The sequence below is a fragment of the Penicillium vulpinum genome (assembly GCF_028829585.1).
Source record: "Penicillium vulpinum strain IBT 29486 chromosome Unknown utg000003l_segment0_segment0, whole genome shotgun sequence".
Classification (NCBI taxonomy): domain Eukaryota; kingdom Fungi; phylum Ascomycota; class Eurotiomycetes; order Eurotiales; family Aspergillaceae; genus Penicillium; species Penicillium vulpinum.
Genome location: NW_026643243.1, coordinates 1,169,923 through 1,191,790, shown reverse-complemented (window position 1 = coordinate 1,191,790; position 21,868 = coordinate 1,169,923). Strand labels below are relative to the sequence as shown.

The 21,868-nt window shown below is 49.7% G+C and overlaps 10 protein-coding genes across 10 annotated transcripts; 5 read left to right on the top strand and 5 right to left on the bottom strand.

The window, feature by feature from the left end:
* Positions 1–1,267: 1,267 nt before the first annotated feature.
* On the bottom strand, positions 1,268–2,549 carry N7479_005562 (glutathione S-transferase family protein; the record flags this gene model as incomplete). Its single annotated transcript, XM_057253258.1, has 4 exons — positions 1,268–1,693; positions 1,747–1,845; positions 1,873–1,970; positions 2,066–2,549. The coding sequence occupies 4 exons, from the start codon at positions 2,547–2,549 to the stop codon at positions 1,268–1,270; spliced, it is 1,107 nt and encodes a 368-aa protein (XP_057107120.1).
* Positions 2,550–2,945: 396 nt separating this feature from the next.
* Positions 2,946–3,770, top strand: N7479_005561 (uncharacterized protein; the record flags this gene model as incomplete). The annotated part of the gene is made up of 2 exons (XM_057253257.1): positions 2,946–3,378; positions 3,457–3,770. 2 exons carry the CDS (start codon positions 2,946–2,948, stop codon positions 3,768–3,770), a joined length of 747 nt encoding a protein of 248 aa, XP_057107119.1.
* Positions 3,771–4,832: 1,062 nt separating this feature from the next.
* On the bottom strand, positions 4,833–7,272 carry N7479_005560 (putative C6 transcription factor; the record flags this gene model as incomplete). Its single annotated transcript, XM_057253256.1, has 4 exons — positions 7,179–7,272; positions 6,637–7,131; positions 6,198–6,580; positions 4,833–6,132 (listed from the first exon to the last, which is right to left on the bottom strand). Exons 1-4 carry the CDS (start codon positions 7,266–7,268, stop codon positions 4,833–4,835), a joined length of 2,268 nt encoding a protein of 755 aa, XP_057107118.1. The 5' UTR covers positions 7,269–7,272.
* Positions 7,273–8,092: 820 nt separating this feature from the next.
* N7479_005559 (isocyanide synthase family protein) lies at positions 8,093–10,010 on the top strand (the record flags this gene model as incomplete). The annotated part of the gene is made up of 4 exons (XM_057253255.1): positions 8,093–8,456; positions 8,509–8,825; positions 8,874–9,479; positions 9,531–10,010. The coding sequence occupies 4 exons, from the start codon at positions 8,093–8,095 to the stop codon at positions 10,008–10,010; spliced, it is 1,767 nt and encodes a 588-aa protein (XP_057107117.1).
* Positions 10,011–11,388: 1,378 nt separating this feature from the next.
* Positions 11,389–12,960, bottom strand: N7479_005558 (uncharacterized protein; the record flags this gene model as incomplete). Its single annotated transcript, XM_057253254.1, has 1 exon — positions 11,389–12,960. One exon carries the CDS (start codon positions 12,958–12,960, stop codon positions 11,389–11,391), a length of 1,572 nt encoding a protein of 523 aa, XP_057107116.1.
* Positions 12,961–13,505: 545 nt separating this feature from the next.
* On the top strand, positions 13,506–14,444 carry N7479_005557 (uncharacterized protein; the record flags this gene model as incomplete). Its single annotated transcript, XM_057253253.1, has 4 exons — positions 13,506–13,551; positions 13,610–13,857; positions 13,912–14,115; positions 14,178–14,444. The coding sequence occupies 4 exons, from the start codon at positions 13,506–13,508 to the stop codon at positions 14,442–14,444; spliced, it is 765 nt and encodes a 254-aa protein (XP_057107115.1).
* Positions 14,445–14,613: 169 nt separating this feature from the next.
* N7479_005556 (isopenicillin N synthase family dioxygenase) lies at positions 14,614–15,757 on the top strand (the record flags this gene model as incomplete). Its single annotated transcript, XM_057253252.1, has 2 exons — positions 14,614–14,991; positions 15,065–15,757. The coding sequence occupies 2 exons, from the start codon at positions 14,614–14,616 to the stop codon at positions 15,755–15,757; spliced, it is 1,071 nt and encodes a 356-aa protein (XP_057107114.1).
* Positions 15,758–17,722: 1,965 nt separating this feature from the next.
* On the top strand, positions 17,723–18,457 carry N7479_005555 (uncharacterized protein; the record flags this gene model as incomplete). The annotated part of the gene is made up of 1 exon (XM_057253251.1): positions 17,723–18,457. One exon carries the CDS (start codon positions 17,723–17,725, stop codon positions 18,455–18,457), a length of 735 nt encoding a protein of 244 aa, XP_057107113.1.
* Positions 18,458–18,776: 319 nt separating this feature from the next.
* N7479_005554 (uncharacterized protein) lies at positions 18,777–19,939 on the bottom strand (the record flags this gene model as incomplete). Its single annotated transcript, XM_057253250.1, has 3 exons — positions 18,777–19,559; positions 19,622–19,776; positions 19,828–19,939. The coding sequence occupies 3 exons, from the start codon at positions 19,937–19,939 to the stop codon at positions 18,777–18,779; spliced, it is 1,050 nt and encodes a 349-aa protein (XP_057107112.1).
* Positions 19,940–20,374: 435 nt separating this feature from the next.
* Positions 20,375–21,152, bottom strand: N7479_005553 (uncharacterized protein; the record flags this gene model as incomplete). The annotated part of the gene is made up of 2 exons (XM_057253249.1): positions 20,375–20,643; positions 20,747–21,152. 2 exons carry the CDS (start codon positions 21,150–21,152, stop codon positions 20,375–20,377), a joined length of 675 nt encoding a protein of 224 aa, XP_057107111.1.
* Positions 21,153–21,868: the final 716 nt, after the last annotated feature.

Sequence of the window (21,868 nt, the reverse complement as noted above, 5' to 3'; positions counted from 1 at the left end):
CAATAGTCATAAATTGACTAAAACGGAAGAAAAATCGCTTATACAATAGATACTCTCAATAGATTCACGCGGAGGAGCCCACCGGTATACGACTGTACGAGAAATAGCCAATATTTTACTCGCGGGGCGTGGATCTACCCCAGTTCAAACAGTCGGCCTAAATTGGGTTACAAATTTAATCATCAATTTCTTTAAGTTTCAGCCTTGCGACTATACTCCCCCCAGAACCCAAAAACTTTGATTTCTCGTAAGGTGCCGAACGGGTCATTATAGAATCCCGTCCGATCCCTAGTCAGTATAGTTTATAGTTAAGACTACAACGGTATCTGATCGTCTTCGATCCCCTAACTTTCGTTCTCTGATTAATAAAAACATCCTTGGCGAATGCTTTCGCTAGACCTGGCACTCACCCGCCCCGCGGGTCCGAGATTAGGAACCTCCACCCGCACCTCAGAGGGTCAGGGTCCAACCTTACCGACCCTGACCCTGACCCTGACCCTCTAAGGGTCCCTTGAGGGTCACCCGCATCGACCCTCATCGACCCTCAAATGCATAATTTCTCCCCGCCTTTCCTATTTCGGACGTATAAATTAGATGATTCAGCTTCTTAAAATACTGTTATTTACAGCTGTTCTGGTATACCTCTACATTTTTCTTATCTTTTACTATAAAGACTTTCGAAATATAAAGAAATTAAATTGTAAGCTAATACCTTGTATATCGTCACCTTAGGTTTCTTAGTATCGAGTAGAAAAATCTTATTAAAGGTTGGTTTTAATAGATAATATGAAATATTTGTGGTGTAGTAGTCAAAATAGATTTCTGAAGCAGACTGATAGTGGTGCATATTGTACGATGAAGAATACAATTTTCTTTTGGTTTCATCTCTTGATTCTTAATTCTTTACTCTTCTGCTGTATTAAAAGTTACAAATGAATACATAGAAATCCTCTCTAAATCTACATAATTTATGCATCGTAAGTAAGTCACGTTTTCTACCTGTTTGTCTTGTTTGGGGACCCTGAGGTTCACACCTCTAGGTGAACGACCCTCAGGGTCGATAACTCGGTCGCTTACCCACCCGCGGGGCGGGTCGGGTGGAGGGTCCGGAGGGTCACCCGCGGGTGAGGGCCAGGTCTAGATATGGATATCCTTGTTAAGCGTACTGGAGCAAACAAAAATCATATGCAAATATCCAGAAGTTATGATATATCAATTCCTTCAACTTTCTGCGGTCTATGAGACATGTGGTCGAATTTTTTATTCTTTACATAGGAGGAACAGCCTTTTTGTAAGCAGCCTGTACCTCGGGCAAAGCATCCAACATCTTGATGTAAGCGTTGATAGCGGGGTACTCCTCGAAGGGCTTGAGGGCTGGTCCGGCCAGGCCCGAAAGCTTCAACCAAGGCAAGATGGCGAAATCCGCAATGGTGAGACGGCCGAGAGCGACGAAGCCGTTCTCCGCTGAGGTGAGGTGACCCTCGAGGACAGTGCGCAGGCGCTCGACCTCAGTCTGGTAGCGAGCAATGACACTGGGGTTGGGCTTCTCGCCGTGGGCGCCCTCGTGGGAGGCGAGGAACCAGACCAGCTGGCCCTGGTAGGGTCCGAGGCCGGACACCTGCCAGGCGAGCCACTGGTTAACGGCGGCGCGTTCCTCGACGATCTTACCGGCCAGGCTTCCGGAGGCGTCATACTAAGTGGAGTTAGTGAGGCTTGAGGCTTATATTGAGTGGTTCGGCTTTTTACCTTGTCTGCCAGGTAGCGGAGGATGGCGGCACTCTCGAAGACAGTGAACTCGCTGTTGGCGTGGTCAATGAGACCGGGAACACGTCCGTTGGGGTTGACCTTGGAGGTTTATTCGGGATCCTTGACGGTGCCCTTGCCTTCACCGAAGCCCAGAGGCACGGTGTCGTATGAGAGACCGAGGTGCTCAAGGGCAATGGCCACCTTAACGGGGTTGGGGCCGGGGCCTGGTGGAGACGGTCAGCGGAATCCGGAGAACTGGTAGTAAATTGAAGTACTTACCGGCGTGGGTAATCCAAGTCCAAGCCCAAGTCAAATTCACCCAACGCCTTATCCGAAACTCCGGGAATAGACTCCGAGTCCATAAGCGGGGTAGTCAAAGGGAAGTGGAGGGGGTCAAGGCTTGAGACCGCGAATGCGGGAGCCGTGGATATTAATTGCGGTTTGACCGAAGTGGTTTGCATCTGCGGATTGACTCCTACACTTGTTGGCCGCTTGGATCCTCGTGGCCCCCGGTCGAAGAGCCAGGTCCCCCAGGAGGAGTCCATTGATAGAGACGGTGTCTGCGGCCTGCCCTGGCGACGTGGTTGCTGCTGGCCTTGGGCAGCGGAGAGTAGAGCAAAGTAGCTGGTGGCGGTACTGCGGGAGTGCAGAGGACCCGAGTCATAAAGGGTGGCTGATGGCATTGGCACCGGGGTCGACGAAGATAGTGGTGAAGCAATTGGGGTTTTGCGTCTGGCGAGCCATTGGACCCATTGGGTATCGACGTCTCTGTCCACTGTAGGTGATCCATACTTAGTCGGCATTTTGGAGTTGTTTGTTTGGTCTTTCAGTTCTTTCAATCCCCGGAGCAAAAGTATCTGGTCTGGAGAAAAAGGAAATTGGAGAGTATAAATAAAGGGCGTACGTAACAATGAGCAGGGATCGGACTGAACCGTTCACTTTAGCTTGGTGTGTATCGTGTAGGATTTTCTTCCGCGGATAACTGGACCGGGGTAACGCTGAGGAACTTGAGAATCCGAGTCCCCGGATGGTCGAAACTCCGCCAAAACTCCACGGAGTTTCGCATCTGAGTCAGGCATGCCTGCGTTACAGCCTGGGGACAATAAGTACCTGCAGGCTCATCTGGCATGAGATTCAACTCTTAGCCTCTCCATCCTCTTTCTTCATATTAACCGAAGTCCAACAAATCAGAAAGCAAAATGCCCACTCATCACCGTATATTATCGCTAGTATACAGCGAAGTTGAGGCTCTCGATCTCTTCGGTCCCCTTGGCGCAATTGTTCCCCGGAGTGACTACTACAAATTGGAATTCGTCAACCTCCACCACTTCGCCTCACCCCAAGGCATTGAAACCTCCATCAAAAATGGCATAGGCATCGTGGGAACCATCTCCCTGGCCGAAGCCCTGCGCGAAGACCACTCCTTCGACACCCTCTTCATCCCAGGCGGCTTCGGCATGATGCCGCTGGTCTGGGACCCGATACTACTCCAGCAAATCGGTCAGCTGGTCGATCGGGCCCCCAACGTCTTCACCGTGTGTACCGGATCAATTCTCCTCGCCGCCACGGGCCGTCTGGACGGTCGCCAGGCGACCACCAACAAGCGTCTTTATGACGAAGTCACTCCCAAGCGTACGTCAATTTCCAATACTGTTATGCAATCAGCTTGCGTTCTCGTAAAACCAGACTGATAACATTCGTAATCTCCAGACCCCGGCGTAAAGTGGCAAAAGCGCGCCCGCTGGGTCCATGATGGGAAATTCCTGACCTCATCTGGCGTGACGGCTGGAATTGACGCAGGATTTGCGTTTATCGCGAATACGTACGTGGCGCCTGAAGATCGTCAGGCCCACCCGGAGACGCAGAAGGTCGGTCTCCGCGGGGATGCGACGCCTATCCCGGGCTACAGCCGAGAAAAGGCTTTGAAGTTTACGCGTATGACGGCTTTCGGGCTGGAGTACCGGTGGCACTCGGATCCCGCTGATGATCCATTTGTGGATTTGCCTACTAGCGATGGCTCTTAGAGGGTGGTATTCACTCCCCTCTTGGGAGGATGTATATAGTGATTTATTGATGAATGATGTTTTGATTCTATCTTATGCTGCGATTAGATTGTTTGATTCTTGTAAGTAGTGCTGCAAGGCCATTGAGCCTACCCTAAGTAGGGGGGTATTGTATACAAGTAGCAAAGGGGAAAAAAAAAACAGCCTTTGGAACTACAGATTGGAAGAAGCGTGGATATAGATGAATCAATGACACAGAGAGTCTCCATCTGGTAAGCTTCGCGAGCTTTACCCACTACACTCTCTCGAATTCATTCCCAACAATCTGGGCAATATTCTTCTTCCACTTCCCTAGTGTCTTGGCCTCTCCGTCACACGCAGCCTTCGCCTACACTCGTTTGACATCCAATAGAAGGCTGCAGTGGCGCCAGAGTGCTGAGTGATCTCTATCATATCACGGATGAGATTCAGCTTTGCGGGGGAAGTCTCGGAGCCATATTGCTAGGCCCAACATTGGGCGACGCTGAGGAGTAATATATGGTGATGAAGCATGTTGCTAGGGATAGACAGGAAGGAAGAGGGGCGCAGAGGTAGCATGTGTACAACAGTTTCCTGTAAAATACACCGAGAGAGTGTGGGGGTAAATCTGATTTCGAATATTACTGTACACCTGCCCCAGTCGCATGGTCAACGGTGATACACAACCCGGTTCCACCCAAAAGGCTCCAAGAGGTCTGGCATTCTGCGGAATATCCTTCAAATCTCTTGCGTATCTTTCATTGCTTCTTTTCGCGTTCTGTCCTTTTTTTGTTTTTGTTTTGCTTTTCTACTCTGGCTCTTGAAGAAAGAACCCATCACAATCGCGCTATAAGGGCAGCCTAACGTTGAGAATGGCAATGAGGCTACAACAAGCCTTGACAAGGCTCTAAAACTTCAGGAAGTGGTACGCTCTACATGTACATACAAGGATATATATAGCTGTGGTAGCCTGTATATCATCCAGCGATGGGTCGGGGTAAATGATGTCACACACATACTGTACACCTGGGCGTATAGTCCAAGTGCAACCGGTCAGCCAATGTCTCACCAGGGCGGAAGGCCCCCATTTCCCATGACTTCGTAAAAGTTAGCAGCCGCAAAGGCGTCAGCGCTCGAAGGGGTTATCGCGGGGTCCAACGTAGGTTCACTCCCCATAGACGACGGGGATTCATGGGTCAAGCGCGTCCCCGAGAGGCTATTGCTTTGGCTTGGATACAAAGCGTGGGTAACACCCATTGCCCCGTAAACGTCTCCGGCCATAGGCAAGAACTTCTCTTTGCCTACATCTTCCGGTAGCTGGAAGTCCAAGAAGTCCCCCATATTAAGACTCAGGCCATTGGACAGAATGGGCATTACATCTAGATCGGGGAAGCCGTCCGCGACAGGAATGGAGAGAGTCAAAGAGGTGTCCCCAGGGGTCGATAATCTTGGAACGGGTAAATCAGCGGGAGTGGTTGGACCATTCAAGGTCTTCAGAATCTCCACCACCTGGTGGTAGAGGGGACGCTTCTGGTTTGATCCCGCATGGCGGTTGACACCGTCACCTGAATCCTCTTCCAACTTCATCAGTGCCTCGAGGGCCACAACACTGCGCGACACCGAGCTTTGGAGCGGCTCTTGGGGTATAGCGTCCCCGGAGGATCCCTCAGGCGAATTTTTGGTACGCAACAGTTCAATGGCCTCCCGAATATGGTCTCGCGTCATTAAGCGACCGAGTTGGGCACTCGAGCGCTCGGCCTCGGTCGACGGAGAATCAAACAGCAGCCCCAAGACCAGCACAACGGTCGCGTTGAAGAGTTGCGTTTCGTTGGTGGATAGTGAGCCACAAACAGTGCAGCGGGCTTGGATCTGGGCTTGCGTGTTGATAATGTTATGAGCCAGCTGCTGGCAGGATGCGCGTCCCATGGGAGAAGAGAGAGTAGAGCGATGCAGGCGGAGGAGGAGACTCCACAGCTGTTGATGCAACATGAATCGTTGGACTGGGATGGCGGCCATGGGACCTATGGCTGTGAGTCCGACGGTGCTTCCCAATCTAAAGTAAGACGGCAAACTTGCCACATATTTTTCGTACTTTCGATTGAGGTGCTGGCGCCGCTGGGCAGCTTCGTTTGCGGCGTCCCCGAGATCAATTGATTCCCGCACAATGCTGGACAACTCCAACGCGTGTACCGTATAGGACAGCATGGTAAATTCAGAGCGAGGGCGCTCGGGAATCTTGCCATGTGCCCTGAGCAGATCGTCATCTTTGAGGTGCAATGGCATCCGGGTATTAAATTGTGAGGGGCGGATGGTATAGTAGCCAAGAGCTTGTCCGCGCGACCAGTCTCTTATAACAAGAGCCCACCTAGTGGTCCCGAATGATTAGCGCTTCGCCCTAAGTGGAAAAATACGGGTATTTGGGGTGCCTACCAAATCCGAATCGCAATCTCGGTGCGAATGTGAGGTGGTTCAGCAGTCGCAGAGCTATAATCTAAGGAAGGCGAGGTATCCAAAATGGCATTGCCTAAGCGATGCAATCCAAGTTTGCGCGCACCCGAAATGGCGGTAACTAAGACGGCATCAAGCCCCAACGAGGTCTCTTTTCTATCCAACAGAAGCATGATGGCCGCCTGTAAGCTGGAGATAGAGCCACAAAAGAGGGAAATACCTCCCTGGAGACAACGCACGCTGAGGGACCGCCATGTCGCTGCAGGCTCATCCGAGGCACGCAGTTGCTCCACGCGGAAAGTCAACGGGGTGAGTTGGACACCCAAAAGGGACGGGGTTGGATAAAAGGCGAGTCCAAGCACGAGCTGCGTGGAAACAGTCAGCCGACGCTAGACCCAGTGGGTTTAGAGGAGAGCGGCACCGCGAGAAGCAAACCAGCAAGAGAGTCCAGAGATAGCGTACTGGCGATGGCCGCGTCGGGGGAAGCCATACTTAAGCAGTGACGCAATTGATCGGCTTGCTTCATGAAGCTTGGGGTGTGCACCACATTTCCCAGTGGTCCCTGGCAACGCGTGACAAAGACCTCGTAGAGGAGTTGGATGATATTCCATTCTGGCAGGGCGTGAACCACATCTCGGATCAAGGCAAACTTTTGGTCGTGCCTCTGCGGATCCTGGGTCACCCAGTATCGATTGGGGATGTCAGGGGCCACGTCCGCTGATTCGGTGGGGATAGGAATGACATCCACGAAATGCTCTAAGATCTGCGCCGTTTCTTCGACCTCCGGTTCTTCCTCTTCCTCCAGCGTCACTTGGCTGCGATTTTGTTCTATACGTTGGGTTTTGGTCCGCTTGGCTCTCGGTTGACGCTCACCCTTGGTACATAGGTGGGCGCAGTCGCGCTTCACGCATTCCAACTAGAAACAATGAGTTCGCAATTCCATACGATTTTAGGCACACTCACACAAGGCTCCTTGCGATCGCATTTTAGTTTGGAGGCGCGACATCGCGAACAGGAGAGGGTGAGCTTCTTGCGGGGGTGGGCAACATCCATATCGAGTAGGATGTAAGAAGGCAAGTTGGACATCCCCCTGCATCGACGTACTACTAAACCCCCAACGTCAAGTGGGGGCGGAATCGCGGAATCGGTCCAACTCCCGTGATCGCCGTCTTGGTACTCGGAGGTTGATATGATTTATTTACATTTGTTATACTGGTGAAAGGAATATCCTTAGAATACTTTCACAGATATCTCTCTAGATTAATGAGTACATGCCCAGATAATGAAGGTGTCTGATCACATGAGACGGGAATGCGTCCCCTCTCTAAATGGGCCCTCTTTGACTGTTCCTCTTGAATACCATGGTGGCTACAACATTCATATATGTTGAATGAAGAGCACATACATAAAGCATGGACAGTATCGAGAGCGTTGAATCAGACTCTGTGCTGACTCCAGCGGAATGAGACCAGTCCTGTGCGTCGGTCCCCCGACCGGGGACAAGAAGACGCCGAAGAAAGAAGAGAGCCTTCTTCGACAAGACTGGAACGATCTACAAATCAGATAAATGGCTCTCTATCGTATCCGGAGTCCGATGCATGATGAGATATTCTCATCGACACCGTTCGTGGACGCGCTGGCATGGAACCCGTCTGGGGAGAGATCCGCGGAATCCGCGTGCTGCTTCCATCCATCTTGCAGTCTCACCAGATTATGGTCGGAGGGCATCAATTCGGAAGGGTTGGCATCCGGACAATACTGGATGCCAGTCGTTCAAGACAATGATATATTAGATCACTTGTCCCGCGACAAGATGGACTCAAACCAGACCAGAGTATCTTGGTAGTAATCGGATCAATATCAATTCAAAACGCAACATGCCTTACGCCGGAAAGCCTCTATCCGACATCGAGACTAAGGTCTCACAAATTGTCTTCCTCATTGCTGTATACCGCCACCGCTCCGCCACCGTCCCCGATCGCTTCTCCAAGTTCGTCCCCACGCTCGAGAAGCAGATCGGAGACATTGTCTCTAACAAGGAGGCTGTCCGTTTCATCCTTCTAGGTTTCCCCTTCAAGGCTCTAGCCGAGGGAAGAAACAAGCGTAAGACACTAGGCCCTCTTCCAGACAAGGCCGAAGAGATCGCCTTGCAGACGCTCAATGGATTCGCCGACTCTATTGCAGAAATCTACGAGGGCGGTGCCACCGTTGTGATTGTGTCGGATGCATCAGTATATGGCGGTAAGCATTCGTCTTCATTTTTATTCGATGCGTAAGGCTAACCTTGATTGAGATATTCTGAACATTGCCGACAGTGACGCTTTCGCTTATCACCAAGAGCTGCAAAAGCTCGCTGCATCTCTGGGCCTTTACCATCTGGAATTCACCCGCCCTGGGGCCTTGGCCGGCATTGTGCCACAGGAGGCCCAGACCCTTAAGGAATACTCCGACTTTGTAACCAAGACCCGCAACCACCTCGACCACTCAATCTCCCACGTCCCCTCGGCCGAGGATGACAATTGGCAAGCGACGAGCCGACACTACGACACGGCTCTCCCGGAGAGCAACAATCCTACCGCCTTGAAGAATGCTATGCTCCAGCGAGGCAAGGTAACTGTCACCTCTCCTCCGGTGATCCGACCGGGCTAACAGATCTAGGCCTACTTCACTCTGCTGGCATCGGCTGTGCCATCCGCTATCCGCCTGTCAATCCATGAGTCCAACAACGTTGGCAAAATCACTGTTGACCTGTTCCCCCCTGTGAGTAACCCTGATTTCATCACCCCGTGGCACCCGTGGCATGGGGCCTTGACACTGCTTCCCGACGCCAGCCTGTGCGTGGTCGACGCATCCACCGTCGATCTGACCGAATTTGAGGTGGTCAACAACGCTGCAGGCCACCTATGGTTGCTGCGTGCCAAATGCGACCTCTTCAATTGGCCAGGTATGGAGGTCGACTTTGAACCGCTTTTCCCCTGCGGTATACAGGTCTGTCCAAAGGAAGGACACGGGCCCTTCAATTTCGAGGACGTCGATATGAAGCGTGTCCGACGTCCTGCTCTATCCTCTGCGCCTCTTCTCCTGCGTGGATTCACAATGGAAATCGAGAAGGAAGTGTTCCGCGAGAAGGCGCGTCAGCTTGGTGAGATCCAGCAGTGGCCGTTTGGTGATATCCTCGAGGTTCGCGAGAATGCAGACATCAACATGAACAACGTGCTCACGCGCGAGGCTATGCCCTTCCACTACGATGGTGTATTCAAGATGGTCCAGAATGAGAAGACCGGCGAATGGATCTCCACGCCGCCTCTCTTCTAGATGTTCCGTAACCGCGCGGCCTCGCAGTCCGAGGGTGGTCTCACGCTCTTTGCGTCGTCGCGCAACCTCCTGCCGCTCCTCGGGCCCGACACCATTTCTCTTGAGGAACTGCGCTCGCTGAAATGGAAGACTTTCACAGAAGCCAACGATGCCTTCGGCGGCCATGATTTGCACCTGCCCTTCATCGTCGCCCACCCGCAGACCGGTGCCGATACTTTCCGCATCCACGAGCCCTGGCCCGAATCCAAGTGCATCGCTGGAAGCAGCAAGCCGGCTATCGTGCAGGTCGTTGGCTGGTCTAAGGCTGAGAGCGACGCGCTATGCGAGAAGCTTACGGCTCTGCTGTACGATCACCGGGTCGTATACCGTCACCAGTGGAAGGCTGGTGACTTCGTCTTCAACGATAACGCTACCACCCACCACACTCGCACAGCATTCACTGAGGGTCACCGTGAGCACTGGCGTGTGCACGTCAACTAGATTGTATATTATCGTGACTGTTTTATCTTTATTTTATTTTGTTCGTTTTGCTATTAGATGACATGAAAATATACGGAGACATTATAGGATGAAATTTTACTTCTTCTTTTCTTATAAACTCCTCATAATTTGACATCCGATAGAACTAGATGAACGATTACAAGTGAGACTGATTGTTTCTAGGGCTTGCAAGACCAACAATACTCCGGCTGAGCCTACTCCTCTTTGAGCTTGGTGGGGAATTCGAATTTCCAGAGGTTGAGTCACTCTACAAAACACGATATCGATGTGCCACGGCGTAAAGGATTCTATCAAGTCAGAAGGAATCTATACGGGCTAGTACCGAGCATGGCCAGTAGACAGAATGTTGAATTGATGTCTGGTTGAAGAAAAGGTCGAGTTTCCTGTGATTACCGTACAAATAGGCGGCGGATCATGCTGAATAATCATACCCGAAAGGGTGCTAGTGGTAATTTAACACTCCTTCAGTTCGTTAGATTCTGTCGATTCCAAGAGAAGCGGTACGCGCTAGTATACGAAAGGACCAATGGTATGTACAGTCAGTGGACATATGTTTTGAACACACCTATTGCCCCACATAGCTCACCGCCAGTACAAGGACATACCGCCTATTTAAAAGGTATACGAAAATTATATATGCGACACTACAAAGGGTATTTTGTTGGCTACTGCGCGGCAGACATATAGTAAATTAGAGTGTGACATTAAGAGTATCTCTCTGAGATAATGCGGCACTCGATAGAAGCTATTTTTGAAAGCCAGGGGTTATATATACTATACTAGATTCATAGTATAAAGTTTTTTGACCGGCAATATATTATATAATTAAGGGGTGTGGGGCCGTGTGTTAAAACCTTATGTCCAGTCACTGTAGGTTCGATAACATATATTGAGTGTACTCTCATAGACTGTCTAATGCTGCGAATATTTAACCAACTGCGGGCTTATTTAAGCAGTGGAATGCCCCAACAAGCAACTAAATAGTTAGGTATCCTCGTTAACTAGTTATCTATTAGTCAGCAAGTGGGTGCTCCAGGTAAAAGTCGAGTGAACTAGTAATGTAAGACCCATTTTTGACAGATTCTCATAGAACGGGCAGCGGACGACGCAAGGGTCTTTCTTCTCACTATACCAGCCAAATAGGAGACCACAGAAAGGGCGAAGACTAGGTAAATTGCCTAGCATCTACTCGAGTGAAGATAGTCCATTTATTTTCGATTACCAAATTATCATCTCCGAAAAAATCTGTTCAAATATACCATTTCTGCCAACGTATCTATTATTTACGTTGAGCTGGTTAATACCGGCCAAGAGGATTGAAAGAAACAAAACCACAATCAGTATATCACAAATCACTTCAAAGATCCGCCATCTCGGAAATGGCCTCAGGGCCGGACTGGTCCTTCGCCTTCGACTCAAACCTGTGGTCGCGAACAAAGAAGATTACAACAAAGAATCCCACAGCCGCGAATCCAATTCCCAACCAGAAGGCACCGCGGTAGCCGCGAATAGGGTTCTGTCCTCCCTCATTGACATGAGACTCAACAGTAGCGGCGATACCGAGACCAATGGAGATGGAGTACTGCACAACCGTTGAGATAAAGGATCCCGCAACACCTTGCTCCTCAGGGAGGACGGCGTTGGAAATGAGAATTCCGGACGAGGCAAACGACAAGTCAGGCCCACCAACAACAAACAGACAAGCAGGGAAGATGAAGGCCCAGTATACGTTCGAGTAGTTGACGAAACTCATAAGCAGGTTACCGATGAAAAAGGAGAACATAGACACGCCGAAGATGTACTGGATAGGCGTCTCGGCGACGAAGAGTCCAACAGCCGTCGTAGCAAACATGCCACCAATGACCAGGGGAACCATTTGAGCCACTGCGGCAAGCGGCTGAGTTTTATGGATAGTGAGAATGTAGACGGTGGTGTAGTAGAGGAAGATTCCGAAGGACATCCAACCGAAGGCCATGGCAGTGACCACGGGTGCGAAGCCAGGGCGCCCCCAGAGGGAATTGGGTAGGATGGGTGCAGAGACTCGGGACTGGGAGAGGACGAATCCGACGAGTAGGAAGACGCTGACAATAAACAGGGCGTAAGTGTAGGGCTCTTGCCAGCCGACGACCGAAGCCTGGTTCCAGGTAAAGGAGAACAGGATCAGGGCTGACACGCCGAGCAAGCTACCGATGTAGTCGAACTGGCGGAGACTTAGTCCCGGAATCGGGGAGCCGATTCGGTGAGGAACAATGACGAAAGTCGCTAAACTGAGAACGAGGCAGCCGATGGCCCAGAACCAGAATCCCCATCGCCAGGTGACTTTCTCGCCGAAGGCGGCTCCGATCAGACCACCGAAGATATAGCCCGAGGGAGCGCAGAAGCCCAGGAAGGCGAAGGCGATGTTCTTCTTGACCGACAGAGGTGGGAACGCACGCGCCAGCAGCGCGAAGGAGTTGGGGACTAGTGCGCCATTGCCAATTCCCATCATGCCGCGGGCGATATCGAATAGAACGACGTCGTGGGCGAAGCCGCAGACCAGTGACCAGATGGCCATCCAGATCCAGCCGAAGAGGAATACGTATTTGTGGCCGAAGTGATCACCCAGGCTGCCGGTGACTAGGACGAAGACACCACCACAGAGGGAATAGGAGGCTAGGAACCATGACATCTGTCCATTGCTGTTTGTACCGAGAGAGGTACCGATCTGTTCCATTGAGTAGGCGGTATTGCCTAGACCGCCGACGGAGAATAGTTGCGATAAGCCAATGATAAGAATAAAGACAGCCTCTTGGAAGGTGGAGGAGAAAGTGGTCGGCTCAGTTTCCGGCTGAGCCTTCTCGGCGGCCCCTGGGCTCGAGATGGTTTCCTCTTTGTCGTGAGGTTTGCTCATCAAGGTGGGAGTGGTGGATCCTCCGTCGGTAGACGACATGATGTGCTAGGAGATATAGATTGATGTGAGGTTGGTGGAGGAGATGAGAAAACAGGAATTGATCCAATTTTATAAACCATCTGGATTAAATTCATTTTGTATTGCTTTCCCTCCCCCCTGAATGCTGGAGCCATGGGGATATGGAGATGGAAATTGGCGTTGAAAGTCCGCGGAGTTTCAGAAAAAGTCCGATGTCATCACCCGTGGACCACTCCGGCGATGATGATGATGATGAATTCATTTGCCGATGTAGCTGGTTCTAAATATAGGCTGCTATGCGGGAGTGCTGTGTGCTGTTAAATACTCAGTGAGCAGGACCTTGAGCGCCCTCATAAAGCGGCGGCACCCCGATCGGGAAAATCGCGACCGCGGCCTAAAATCCGGTATATACACTGACATATGTATACAACCAATGCGGGGAAGGGTATCGGATTTCACTCCGACCTTTGTGACCCCTCCTCGACTGCATCTTTATAAGGACTCTTAACGCTTGCTTTTCTATTGTTCTAATCACTTTGAATTCTCTTTGACTGCTTAATTTTGTCATGCTCCAAGGTTCAAGACTCCAAGGCAAGGTTGCCATCGTCACCGGTAAGAGTGTTATCCCAGACCATATGCGTGTGGATGCTAATACCCCTCTCTCTCTTAGGAGGAGGTGCTGGATTTGGTGCAGCTATCGCTCGACGATTCGGCGAAGAGGGCGCTAAAGTAATCGTTACCGATATCAATGTCGAGGGCGGCGAGAAAGTCGCCGCACAGAATCCGTCCAACCTCATCTTTCAGCGTCAAGATGTCACACAAGAAGCAGACTGGAATATGGTTTTGGATTTAGCCTTCTCCAAGTTTGGACGAGTGGATATATTAGTAAACAACGCGGGCACTACTTATCGCAACAAGGTGAGTTCCATCCATAGATGTATTGTATAGTAAGATGTCACTAATTTCCTGCAGCCCACAGCAGAGGTTACAGAGGAAGAATGGGAGCGTGTGTTCAGGGTGAACGTTAAGAGCATTTATCTTGCTACAAAGGCTTTGATGCCGCGTTTCATCGAGCAAGGCCAGGGGGGTTCGGTGATCAACATCTCCTCCACGGGAGCGACTCGGCCACGGCCTGGTTTGGTTTGGTATAATGCCACTAAGGGGGCAGTCACTAATGTAAGTGCTGAATCTTGGAAGGTCTTGGACAATGGACAATGAATCTCTAACAATCCATCTAGGCCACCAAAGGTCTCGCCGCGGAGTATGGTCCCCACAATATCCGATTCAACAGTGTCGCTCCTCTTCTCTCTGGCACCGGACTATTTTCCATGTTCACCGGTATGGAAGATACCCCTGAGAACCGAGAGAAGTTCATCGGAAATGTGCCGCTGGGTCGCCTCACCGACGTAGATGATATCGCCAACATGTGTCTGTACCTGGCCAGTGATGAGGCTCGCTTTATCAACGGCACCGAGATGGTGGTGGATGGTGGAAAGTGTGTTTAGATATTTGAGATAAATAAGACAAGTCGGACTCGACTAAATCATTAATTTCTCCATCCTAACTTACCCCGCAGAGATGTGGGGTACATTAAATTGTTATATTGCGCCATAGCTGTCGCACTATATCTGCTAACTTCATCGCTAGTCCACTGACTACCACTGACCTCTAAAAATGACATCCAACTTCAAATCCATCCCAGTAATCGACTTATCCCTCGCCAAGTCGCCCTTAACCAGGCCCAAGCTTCTCCAAGAACTCCATCACGCCCTCACCTGCATTGGGTTCCTGTATATCACGAATCATGATGTTCCACAAGACGTAATCTTGGACTTGAAACACGCCCTCCCTATACTCTTTACCCTCAATCCAGCCGAAAAAGAAGAAGTGGTTTTACACAACTCCCCTCATTTTCTTGGATACAGCCAAGTAGGTTCTGAAACAACAGCCGGAGTCGCAGATAAACGCGAGCAGTTCGAGTTTGCGAACGAGCTGCCAGACTTATGGCGCGAGGGTCATCCTCTTCATGAAAGATTAAAAGGACCAAATCAGGTACAGCAAACGTTCTATTTCACCCGGCTCATCGGTTACCTGGCCTAAAAGTTATACTGATAACAATTAACAGTGGCCGTCACAAAACCCATCTATTCGAAGCGTTGTCGAGAAATATATTCACGAATTAACAAACCTCGGCGAGCGCTTCCTACGCTTGGTAGCCGAAGCTCTATCCCTGGACCCCGAGACTCTATTCTCATTCCTCTCCGAACAGCACCGCCTCAAGTTAGTTCATTATCCCGCCTCAGATCCTAGCTCAGACCCCAACATTCAAGGCGTGGGTCCTCACAAAGATTCCTCTGGATGGTGGACATTCCTTCTGCAAGCATCACCTCCATCTGTGAAGGGTTTACAGGCTCTCAACAAGACAGGTGAATGGATCGACGTCCCTGTAATTGAAGATACGTTCGTTGTAAATATTGGGCAAGCTTTTGAGGTGGTTACTCATGGTGCGTGTAAGGCGACGACGCATCGTGTGTTGTCAGGTCCGTCGGAGAGGTATAGTGTGCCCTTTTTCCAGGGTGTTCGGGGAAGTTTGACGAAGACGGAGGCGGTTGAGACTCTAAGGAGTCATTTCGTTATGCAAAAGATAGCACTGGAGGCGTCAGAGGGTGCGAGTGTTGATTCGGCCTTTTTGAGGGGCAAGTATAATACTTGGGGTGAGTCGCAATTGCGAACGAAGATTCGGAGTCATCGCGACGTAGGACGCAAGTTTTACGCAGATGTGTTTCATGGTTATGTCAATGATGATAGTTCAAATTAAGGATTGAGTGAGAAAGTCAAGGTTGTTGTAGAAAAGTTTGTAGAAGCTTCATTATATATATTGTCAGATACATACAGGAACCATGAGGGGTGAGGACGGAGATTCGACACTGTAACTGACCATGAATAATACACCACCAATTGCAACTGGAGCGGAGGAAGGATACAGGGAGGGGGGGGGGAGGAGAGAGGAGGGGAAAGGGAGAGAGATAGGAGGCGGAAGGCGGAGGGTGCACTCCGCCTTATTCATTTGATATTTTGACTATATATGGGTTTGTGGGTTTACAACATGCGGGAATGGGCTGATTCCACACTCTTTACAAATCAGCTTCTGTGTTTACTTCCGGGAGGAATCCCAAATCGACGTTTGGCTTCGAGTTCTTGCTTCAGCTGGATGAAGCACCTGCATATGATATCTAGAGACGTTGTTACTTTTTTGTTCTTTCTTAGGTTGTATCATTATTATATAGGACTCTAACACGCACCGTCGTGTTGATTGTAACTCTATCAGCCAACTTCCCACCTTTAGCAACGCGCCTTCATGGATGCCCAGGTCTCAATATTCAGACAGTAGCATGGCATGCTACCTGACCTCTTGTACCTATATATGCCTCAATATAGCGTAGTATGCGATGGTGTCATTCTTTAGCGCCCTGATCTTTGTATTTTTTTATTTTAATTTCATATCCAAAAGACATAGTTTGAAACAGACAGTACATCAAAGAGTCCCTGTCTCCATAGAACTGGTCGTCTAAGGCATACGAGGCAACACCAACATTTTGAAAACTACAACGTAAATCAGCTCAATCCTTCAACACACGTCACTACGGGGTATCACGAGGTCCGTCACTCAACAAACCCTCCATTTAATCTAAATAGTTAATCTAAATTACTAAATCGGGCTAGAGATCATATAAAACGTCCGATCGGCATTTTAGGTGCACAAGTACGGGATCAACGAATGAGATGCCCACCTCGGAAGGAACCACACGGGTCGGAAAAAAAAAATCGCTTATGTATAGCGCGAACTGAAACGAGTGATATTCAGGGACATCCCACTTTTGGTCTACTTGCATGGAGATGTATGCGATTTCTGTTACGTGAATACTATATTGTGGACATGTCTACTCCATTTCCTCCATGACCGCTGTCTATGAACGTAGCAGAAAGCGCAAAATCCTAGTGCTCCACGATATCCTTTGAGGATCCAGCATTTTCGAGATTTAAATTACAGAGGAATGTACGGAGTACTCCATGTGGGATTCGGAATGTAGATCTGGACATTTGTCGTCTGGTCGTCGTACCTGCATAATCTAGTTTGTACAGGGGAAGGCCCGGAAGGGGTAGTACTTTGTATATCACATTGCACATAGTGCAAAGATGGGATTTAGATCACATCTCAAAAAATCCACGAAGTTCCAAGGATTACAAGGATTCTTCCCTATGAACGATCAAGTCAGGCCCACCCACTTATCAACCCCACACAGTGGATTCATCGAAACAACCTTGAAACCCTGCTATCCATAAATGCGTCAATGGTGCAGAAATTTACTTCATAATAGTATAGAGTCTCCAGGGCTGTTGCTGAACTCGAGGTTTGTTGCTGAACTCGAGGTTTGATATCCGGTATGCAAGCAGCAGGCGTGAACTTCCCCGACTACACGGCTAGATTTATTAGTATATGTTGGAGACAGGGGCAAGAAGTAATAAGCACCTAATGTATTAAATTACCACTCACCGCAATATAGACAATAATCGATGTACAAAGTATATTACCCTAGGAATAGGCGGCATCGGAGAAAAGAAGTTTGCAGATCATCATTTACAATAACCGCTTCAGTGTTTCGTGTTTATCGATTTATAGTGCAAGGTACTCCGTAAATGCAACGGCAAGCTTATATAAAGAGCATTTAACGCCCCGATTGAAGATGTTATTCCACACAACCAAACCTCTCAAACCATCAACATGAAGTTCACTCAATCCCTCCTCTTCGCCCTCCCATTCCTCCAATCCGCCGTAGCCCAGGGCGGTGGCATGGTCGCCGTCGAATGGTCCGTCGAGAACGTCACCGAAGCAGGCTTGTCTGAGATTTTCTTCCCAATGGATATCTCTGGTGCTCCCCGCAAGGAAGGTTTCTACTTTGCCCAGCAATTCGGCTTCGTCAACCAACCTGCCGTGGGCTACACCGGTCTGCAGCCCCGTCCAGACGTCAACGGCCTTCCCGTCATCCACGGAGTCTTCTCCAGTTTCAATCCAGGCACCACCTCCGACGATCCCAACTGCTCTGACGGTGCCGACGGTGGTTCCGGCGTCAGCTGTGCCGTTGAGATCGTCGGCTCCTACGACCATGAATATCAGCTGCACATCAAGAACACCGAGGGAACCAAGTGGGTCGGAACTCTGGTTGATATTGTCATGGGAAACAGCACTCAGATCGGCTCTTACACTCTTGCTCCTGAAGCGAAGGGTATTCAGAGCTACCAGATGGGCTTCGTTGAATTGTATGCTTGGAACGATGGCAAGGAGGATCACGTGTGCTCTGATGTGCCCAAGCAGAGTGTTGTTTTCGGAGCGCCCATCTCTAAGGGCTACACTGGGACTGTGGGTAAGCCTTATGAGTACGGCGACTGTGTTGGTGAATCTCAATTCGAGACCCATGAGCACTCTGATGGCAGCTGGTCTGTCACTGTTGGATGGTAGACGGAGGAAGAAGTTGAGGCAAACAAAGGCTTTGCATGTCTCTGTTCAGTTCATCAGGCATGAATCAAACTTGAACAAGCTCCCAAACAACTCAACGTTCAATGGATTCTTCATGAAGGATATCCAGGGTTTATTTCTCTCTCGTTGGATAAAACCACGAAACGATGTCTATACTTCCAGAGTTAACTACATACATGGATTATATGGACGGATTTAATTCAAACATTGGCTTCTTGAAAGCAACAATGCTATCAAGTCGAATTCAGTGCTCCACCTCCATTCTATGTAAAATATCTAGCTGTTTAGTTTTAGAAGATAACTAAAACCGCCTGGCCTCAACACCAGGCTTATTTCCAACAGCGACCTCAATCTTCTCAACAATCTCATCCGTCAACTTCTCCACCACATCCAGAGCCCGAATGTTATCAACGACCTGCTGCGGCCTTGATGCGCCCGTAATCATAGACGAGATATTCGGATTCTTCAAAATCCACGCAAGCGCCAACTGCGCTGTCGAAACACCAAGTTCCTCAGCAACAGGCTTCAACGCCGCAACCTGATCTAGCTGTCGCTGCCAGGTCTCATCACCAACAGTCTTCCGCAGACCCTGCACATATTTATCCTCCGACTCTGCCAGCCGTGACCCAGGAGGAGGAGCAGCAACATCATTATACTTGCCTGTCAAGACACCGCCTTTCAACGGCGAGAACACCGTCAGACCGAGTCCGTGTGCCTCGTACAGCCAGCGGTACTCCTTCTCCACGCGCTCGCGAGCAAGGAGGTTATACTGCGGCTGCTCGACGACAGGTCCAATAAGACCGAGTCTGTCGGCGATGCGCCAGGCATCCGCAATCTCACTCGCAGACCACTCAGATGTGCCCCAGTAGAAGGTCTTGCCGTTTTCAATGAGGTAGTTGAAGCCGCGGACGATCTCTTCCATGGGCGTATCGCGGTCTGCACGGTGTGCGTACACAATATCTACGTACGGCAGGTCTAGCCTTTTCAAGGAGAGATTCATGCCCTCGATGATGTGCTTGCGGGAGAGCCCGTTGTTGTTGAGAGGTTTGTCTGGGTTGGCGCTGTTGGCTCTGCCCCAGTAGATCTGGGAGATGGGATTAGTAGGGATAAAAAAAAAATAACTGGAAGAGAAAATGTGTTTCTTACCTTGGTGGAGATGACGAGATCGTTTTGCTTCCAGCCGAATTTCTTAATTGCCTCTCCGAGCACGATCTCAGACTGTCCGCCTGAGTATACTTCGGCGGTATCGAAGAAGTTGACGCCGGCATCGTAGGCAACCTTCATGCATTCAAGGGCGGTTTCTGGAGTATGTCAGCTTTGATGAATTCTACCGATGAAGATTCGTCATATACCGTTCCCGACGTGCCCGCCATATGTCAGCCAGCTACCCAGCGAGATGACCGAGACTTTCAGTCCGGTTCTACCGAGGAACCGGTACTGCATTTCAGGAAGAGCGTCTGACATTGTTAATTATGAACTTGAAAGATAAATTGAAGGAAACAAAACTGTCCACGGAGAGGCTTTTTATATGCAGGGCCGTAGACGGGCCGATGCGGGGTTGAGACCGGGAGCTGCGCCTATGTTTTCCCCGATTGGGACGCCTAAGGCTTGGACCTTCCATGACAATAAAAAACGGGGCTGTGTCTGTTTTAGGCTAATTAGTTTCGAAGCATTTAGAATCAAATGGTGCAATATATGATGATTTTTGGTAATATGTGATGATGACCTTAGTATAATTGAATTGTGCTTACGGAGTACTTTGATCCTTGGATATATCCATGGATGGATTGAACTTCCACCTCGTTATCGGTTATCGGCTACATATTCCTTAATCCTCTCACTCCCCACTTTCAACGATCATCCATCAGAAAAATCGAAAGTCCAAATATCTCAACAAGTTCAAAACTCGCACCCAGTTGGATTAGCACCAGGCCAGTCAGGATAGATTGGAGTCTGCTCCGGATAGGCGCATTTACAAAAGTCCGTTTCCAGAGGTATATCCTTGCAAACGCCCGCTGGCTGGGTGGCGCAGTACTTGTTGGTTGAGACAGAGGTCATCATACCCTGTGGACAGGCACTGTGCGGCATACAGAAGGTGTCATACTTCGTCGACCCTGGTAGACGAGTCGAGCTGTACCATTGGTTTACGGCACAGGAACAGGAGACAGCTACAAGAAGCGATAACATTCAAATTAGCCCCAGCGCTCAACTTTTGCCTCATGAGAATGAGAAATAAAAATGAAGGTGCAGAAAAAGAAATGAGAAACGTACCACTGATCACAGTTGAGTCGCCTCCCGCCAAGGTACCCTCATACAAGGTCGACGTCGAATATGGGATAGCCCCGTTCGAGCACTCGGTGGTAATCCATGGTGCGTTGAGCGGGAAACAGGTCGATTGCTCCATGCAATGGCCAGGATGCCAAATAGACGGGAAGAATCCCTCAGAGCACTCGATTGGAGGCTCCGGTCTGGAACAGTACGAAACAGGGGTCCCCATTGTGCAGTCTGTCGTGTAGACGGCGATTTGTCCATCTGAGCACCTGAGTTCGGGGCCTTTGGTTATCGTAGCCGGACCTGCAGCAGTGGTGATGGTGACCGAGGCGGTTTGTTGAGGGATAGCCATTGTGGCCGAGATGAAGAACGCGAGGACGAGATAGACTTGATGGAAGGGTTCCATGATGACAGTATCGACGTGCTTGAACTTGATATGAGAATTGTGATGTGCGATTGCTGCAAGTGCGCTAGAAACAACTGTCTTCTCTTCGGAATGTAGAGATGGATCGTGTCTTATATTGGCGTAAGTCTAACACCAAGGACAGCCTAATTTGGGCACTTCTCGAGGTTCAGAGTTGACTCAGGTTGGCTGATCAAGGCTACTACGGTAAAGTAACGGTAGCTGATAGATTCATATGGGAAAATCAGAGACAGCAAAGTTCAGCTCATACTACCTCGCAACAAAGGACGCATGCAACCCTTTGATCGAGGACGATCACTAGGCTTGGAACAAATTTTCAAATAACCCAGCAGCCTAACTGAGTATAAGTTTATAAAAATAGTGGCTTACCCCTATCAACAAGGGATCCTTATTCGGGAAGTCCATGACAAAGAAAACGATTTTGCAGCGGGGTCAGGGGTCACCTATTATGATGCACATCACTGGCCAAGTAAAACAGGGTCTTGAACTAACAGCACTAGAGCAGATAATTGGTTTTCAAGTTGCGCGCAATTCGAGTGTACTACATGGACAGGTAGCCTGGGGGAGATACAACAATGCAAGACAGTTGGCATCGTTGCGACGCTGACTTCATTTGACTGTGGTCAAAAGAGGTTGGACAGTTCTCAGTGGTAGAGATAATTCTGGATACTCTCATACATTGCCAACTTCTCGAGAAT